General features: G+C 47.4%; 1 protein-coding gene across 1 annotated transcript in view; it reads left to right on the top strand.

The window, feature by feature from the left end:
* LOC146139545 (protein dispatched homolog 1-like) overlaps nt 1-4,936 on the top strand; it is a 43,235-nt gene extending 38,299 nt beyond the window's left edge. The window contains exons 5-6 of the mRNA XM_083392979.1: nt 533-2,423; nt 3,398-4,936. Coding sequence (XP_083249105.1) covers nt 533-2,423; nt 3,398-4,274 — 2,768 coding nt within the window. The 3' untranslated portion in view covers nt 4,275-4,936. The remainder of the gene's footprint in view (nt 1-532; nt 2,424-3,397) is intronic.
* Nucleotides 4,937-6,000: the final 1,064 nt, after the last annotated feature.

The following is a 6,000-nucleotide window of genomic DNA, read 5'->3' on the forward strand; positions in this document are numbered from 1 at the left end:
ATGTCACACATCACCTATAAGAGGATTTTTCGTGTTTTACGAGAACTTACAACCTTGTCTACAAGCAATGCACATTGCAGAAGCACAGAGTATTTTTGCTTGCAGTCATACAACCAATTTGTTTCAATTTATGGTGTATACTATTCCTTTTTTTATTTTTGGCCTGCTTTTGTTTAAATTTGGATTTACTTTTGGTCCTCGGTCTGACTTTCTCAGGTTTAAGATTTCCTAAACTTCTTCACAACTTGTAGATTCATTCGAATTAAAATATACTGGCGATGACTTTGTCAGCAAAACATATATATCTTTTAACATATTTAAGTAGTCTCTGACCTGAATTACAAGCTTTGCTAGACTGTTACCGGTCATGAATTAAGGTCAATGTTCATCTTGCTTGGGTCAAGGTGATTTCCAATGTCACATATTCAGTCCAAGTTGTAGGTTACGTCTTTAACCAGGTCAACTCGTTTAACCCATAAAACACACAGTGCCTCACCAATTCAAACCTAATTTAACCCTTCTATCCCCACAGACCGCCACTTCTCGCGTATGGTGTACCACTTGAGCTCTGACAGCGACTTGCCTTCCCTCTGGACAGTCGAAGCGATGCGATCCATCTGCGAGAGTGAGCGACGACTTCTCTCTGCCCCGATCTACGGCCAGTTCTGCTTTCGTCACGAGAACACCACCGGCTGTTGCCCGACCCTATCCCTACCCAACTTCGTCGCCTACCTGGACAAGCTGGGCACTTGCCGGGAAATCACCGGGGGCTCGCTGGACCGGGTCGCCGCCCTGATAAGTTCCTGCGCGCCCCACTACTGCGCCGGCGCCCTGGGTCCCGAGTGCTGGGACCGCGGGGTGAACACGTGCCCAGAGCTTCCCCCCAAGTGCGTGGAAAACAACGCGGCACACGCGATGCTGCATTACCTTATGCCGAAAAGCGCGGCCTGCGCGAATTCCAGCGCCCCGTTCAACCTCACCCTTAACTTGCGGCGAACAGCAGTCTTTATGCCAGCCTACAGCCGCTCAAACTTCCTCCCTGTGTACAAGAGCGTTTTCTCCGACCAAAAGCGCCTCACAGATGGCGTAACTGAAATCCGCGGCATGCAGTTCGGCCTCAAGGACACGCTATTCTCTGAGCTTCTGTACGGCGAAACGCTTTACCCTGCCATAGCAATGGGCTTAGTGCTGTTCATAATCCTGCTCTACACCGGCTCGCTGTTTGTAACAATCACCGGCTGCCTAATCTCGACCAGCGCCATGCTGATCGCCTATTTCCTCTACACGGTCGTCTTCGACTTCGGCTTCTTTCCCTTTATGAACATCACGGCCGTACTGGTGATGGTCGGACTCTCAGCCGACAACGTACTGGTCTTCCACAGCGCCTGGCGCAGTTACGCGGCCGAGGACCGCCGCAAGGTCTGCCCGGGACAACGCCTTGGAAAGGCCGACTACCCGCTTCCCAGTCGCGTCGGCGTCGTGCTCAAGGCCACAATGGGCCACGTGGCCTGGTCCCTCTTCGTCACCGGCTTCACAACGGCCGCCGCCTTCCTAGCCAACTACGCCAGTTCGGTGACGGCGATCAAGTGCTTCGGCATGTACACGGGCCTGGCCGTGCTCACCAACCTTTTCCTCACGCTTAGCTGGCTGCCCGCCGCCATGGTGCTTCACCACAAGTACCTGCGCTGCTGCACGCCCTGCCTATCCGGGTTTCGAACGCCGCCGCCCGTCGACGAAAAGCGCACAAGCGCGCTCACTTGCCTTGCAACGCGCTTGGCCAAGATCTCAGCCGCCGCTTCGGACTTGTCGCGGGTCTTTTTCCACCAGATCCAAGTCCTCCTGGTGGTGCGCCTGCGCTACTTCTGGCTAGCGCTTTACGTAGCGCTGGCCGCCGGCAGCCTGTACATAGTGCTGCGCGATCCCGGGCTGCGGCTGCCCGACGCAAAGCACTACTTCCGCCACTTTGACGCCGCGCACCCTTTCGAGCTCTACGCGTCCGACGAGGCGCCGCAGTTCGCCTTCGAAAATGACGCGACGCAGCGCGCCCCGGTCCGCGTCATTTTCGGCGTGCGCGCTTCGGACGCCGGCGCCGCCACGGACCCGGACCGCTTGGGTCCCCTGGCCTTTCAATCGCGCTTCAACCTAACCGCGCGATCCTCGCAACGCTGGCTCGCTCGCTTTTGCGCAAACCTACGCTCCGCGCCCTTCTATCGCCAGGCGCCGGTAAGCGAGCGTTTTGCCTTCTGCTTTCTGGAGACCTTCCGCGCCTGGATGAAGTCGCGCCCGTGCACGCGCTCACGACGCGTCTGTTGCCGGCGCCAGTCTTTCCCTTACGCGCCCCACGTTTTCGAGCTGTGCCTCAAGGAAGCGTTGTACGCCATGAACGCGCGGATGTCTCTCGATAAGTGGACCGCCGGGCCGAGGTAAGAGTTTCTTCTGCTTATTTAATCCCTGGCGTCAAAAAAAATATTTGGTTTGTAACTACATTAGGCGACTGGCATTTGGACTCAAACGATGTCGTTTCGCCAGAATAACCTAACCTTAACATTTTATACCAGTGGTTCTCAACCTATGCATCGCGACCCCAATTTGTGTCGCCGTATTTAGTTGGGTCGTCGACTGCAGTAGTTCACATCGTTATATTTCTTGAAATTGGTTATATAAGCACGATTTCTCCAATACTTAAGAAAATTGCAAAAGCATTAATAAGACATGGCTGATAAGTGATAACCGTTGTTTTGACTCAATTTGGAATAAGTATTTACGCTGCCGTTGGCAGTGCTTTTGAGCCTTTTTTGCGGCGTCCAAATATTAAGCGTATGTGATGGCAGAGAAACTTAGCAACCCAATTCTTAAGCGAACAAAAAATACGAAATAGGTTCGAATTTAATTAATGAGCAATGACTTCGTATTGCTTCTTCTTCATTAATTAAAGAAGCCTTAGATTGATTAAAGCTTACCTCATTTAAAACTTTACGTAATTTTGTTGTAATATAATATAAAAAAAAAAAAAAGGCGAAACATAATCGAACATAGTAATAAAAAATCTTATATTTATTCGAAAAAATCTGAACAGATGAGTGATGGTCCTTGTTGTGAAAATAACATATTTTTTCTCGGCTGCGAGTCCCTCATGAAGTTTAGTCTTACAGAAATAATTAGAACTTTGGTGCATAATGGCTGGAAGTTGTGCAGTTAGACGTAGACTGAATATGAAAGCTAAGCATTGGTCAGGTTGTGAATGAATCAGAACTATTCGAATTCGAAACGATTCACAAAATGCCACCTACTTCTATATGGCCTTTGACATACATTGTCCGCCTAAGTAGAACCTTTTTGTCCGTTTTTTTTTATTAATATAAGCTTAAAATGTTTAAAAACAACGCTCTTGATCCAGGTTCGACCAGCACGACAACCTAAGGGCCCTGATCGTCGAAATCCCGACTACGCAGCTCTACACGACCTCATACCAAGAGATGGACGACTTCTACACAGCGGTCAGTCGTTTCCTCGCCCCTCTACTCAAGACCGCGCCACTGGGTCTTCATGGGGGGTGGTTCGTGGGCGACTTTCAATTCTACTCGCTACAAAAAGGCCTCTACGAGGGCACCCTCACCTCCGTGGGACTTTCCCTGCTCGTGGCACAGGGCGTCATACTAGTGACGTCACGCAACCTCGTCATCGCCGTGTTAGCAAACCTCTCTGTAGCATGCGTCATTTTCGTAACTGCGGCCGCTTTAGTGTTAATGGGCTGGGAGTTGAACGTCCTCGAATCTGTAACAATCTCCATCGCTGTTGGCCTGGCTGTTGACTTTACGCTGCATTATGCGATTGCATATATCGTGGCGCCATCTAGCGGCGACCGGCAGCAGCGCGTCGAGTTCGCTGTGTCGCGCATGGGAGCAGCAATCAGCGTGGCTGCGCTCACCACCTTCGTAGCGGGAGCTGGACTGCTTCCGGCCCGTGTGCTCGCCTACAGTCACTTCGGCGTTTTTCTTATGATCGTAATGGCGGTAAGCTGGATCTACAGCAACTATTTCTTCCTTCCGCTGCTTAGCGTTGTTGGTCCTCAGGGCGGCTGCGGCGACTTGCGATGCTCGTCGTGCTGCAGCGGCGCTGCGCTGGACAGCGACGAGCACACCACCGTCATGACCGAGACCTCGAGCGTCAAAGTTGTGTCGTCGACTCCACCTGCCTCTTCGCGTAACCTTGTCATTTCGAGCGTGTCCTCCGTCGCAAATACTGAGATCGTTGAGCGCTCTACCGTCATCTAGCGGCTATTGGCAAAAATTCGCGGCCCTAAAAAAATTGGTTTATGACCATTGAGGAAAACCTTCTGTTTGTGGGGCGCTTACGGAAATGCACCCACGAACAAAATTGCGGGATTACTTTTCAGGGAAGTGCGGATAAGCGCGCTTGGTGAAGGAAGACAAGCGCATTTACTTTACAATCAAAGCATACTGAACAAAACCTCGGCCGTTTTTTACTTTTCATCGCGTTCAATCCTGAATTCCATGCGCTCTAACAACTCAAATCAATCGCGAACAAAAAAATTAGATTAGGCATCATTTGTATCTTCGTTTACCTTCGATATGTAGCAACCTGAATAAATTTTTTTATCTAGCAAAAGATTATTACTTAAATCGAATTTAACAATACTAGTAATAATAACAGCATCGACACGAGGCCTCAGTTTTTTTTCTAGAAAATCCACTTTCTGTCAGCCTTGTATTACATTCCAACGTCATGCTTGCTGGTTTAAAGTTATCCCCATAAGTTTATATATTATTTGAAGAAAAGTTTATGTAGCGCTGTTAAACAGCTTGTGAACTTTGCTATCTGAACTGGAAAATTCTCCTAAAACGCATGGCATTTTGGCTGCGGACCCTGATACGTAAACATTTGTAAGTCACGTCGAACTTTTTCAGACCATTCTTAAACCAATGATTACTAAGCCGAAATGAAAGACCAACTGATCTCAAAAACTTCATGGCTCCAATCAATGTTATTTATAGCATAGCTACCTTTTTTGTGACCTCCGATATTCAGCTCGATCGAAACCAGCAGTTTTTTTTCCTTTTTTTTTTCTTTTTGTTTCTCTCTGTGCAATAAAGCGTTACCATTTTTGTTAAGATGCGCCACCTATATTTTATTACCATCGTGTGTTTTTGTGCACTGTCATCATTGTCTATCGTTTTTTTTTCGCGGACGTGTTTTTTCGTTTTGACGCCCAATACACAGAGAAAGAGGCGTGAAAAGTTTTGCAGTAATTTGAATATTTCTACTTTAAAACCTAAGGTTAACCTTCCTATTTTTGTTTTGAAATGGCTGTGGAGTCGGTTAAAAATAACCCGAGTCCGACTCCGGGCAAATGTAAGATTTTGTCGAGTCCCGAGTCCAGCTCTGACTCTACAGCCTGTATTTTACCCATTCACGCAACTAAATTAAGGTGGATTTTCTGCAATCCACTCATATTGGTATCATAATTGATCCACCCGCATTACATAGTTTAAAAATATTTCACCATTTGCTATTACACTTTTACAGCTTACATTTTCCGCCTTAACAGTTTTAAAATTAGATACTGCGCATGCGCACATCGGACTCGTTTTTTACGTGGTGTTACTCGATTCCGACTCCGGCAAAACAAACGGACTTCGTCGAGTCCGACTCCGACTACGCAGCCCTGGTTTTGGATGTAAAACAGTTGCTCCAAAATCAGGTACGGCATTATAGTTTGTCTTTCAAGGAACGTGTATAGTTCATGAATAAGTTTATTCAAAGGGTTCCTGTCATAAGTTTTCAGCTTTTTTTAAACGCAAAGAGTTTCTTCCACATGAAGCCTTTCAAAAAGAAGAAAAATACATTATTTTTTAAAAGCTACTTTCAACCTAGGCTGAATACCACAACGAAAAACTACAATTTTTCAGAATATTTATTTTAACGCGTTTAACAGCAGACTTTAAGCAAAATAAAAACAACTATTGCAGTGAATCTAAC

Source organism: Ascidiella aspersa, chromosome 6, assembly GCF_963924565.1.
Source record: "Ascidiella aspersa chromosome 6, kaAscAspe10.2, whole genome shotgun sequence".
In the NCBI taxonomy this organism is placed as follows: domain Eukaryota; kingdom Metazoa; phylum Chordata; class Ascidiacea; order Phlebobranchia; family Ascidiidae; genus Ascidiella; species Ascidiella aspersa.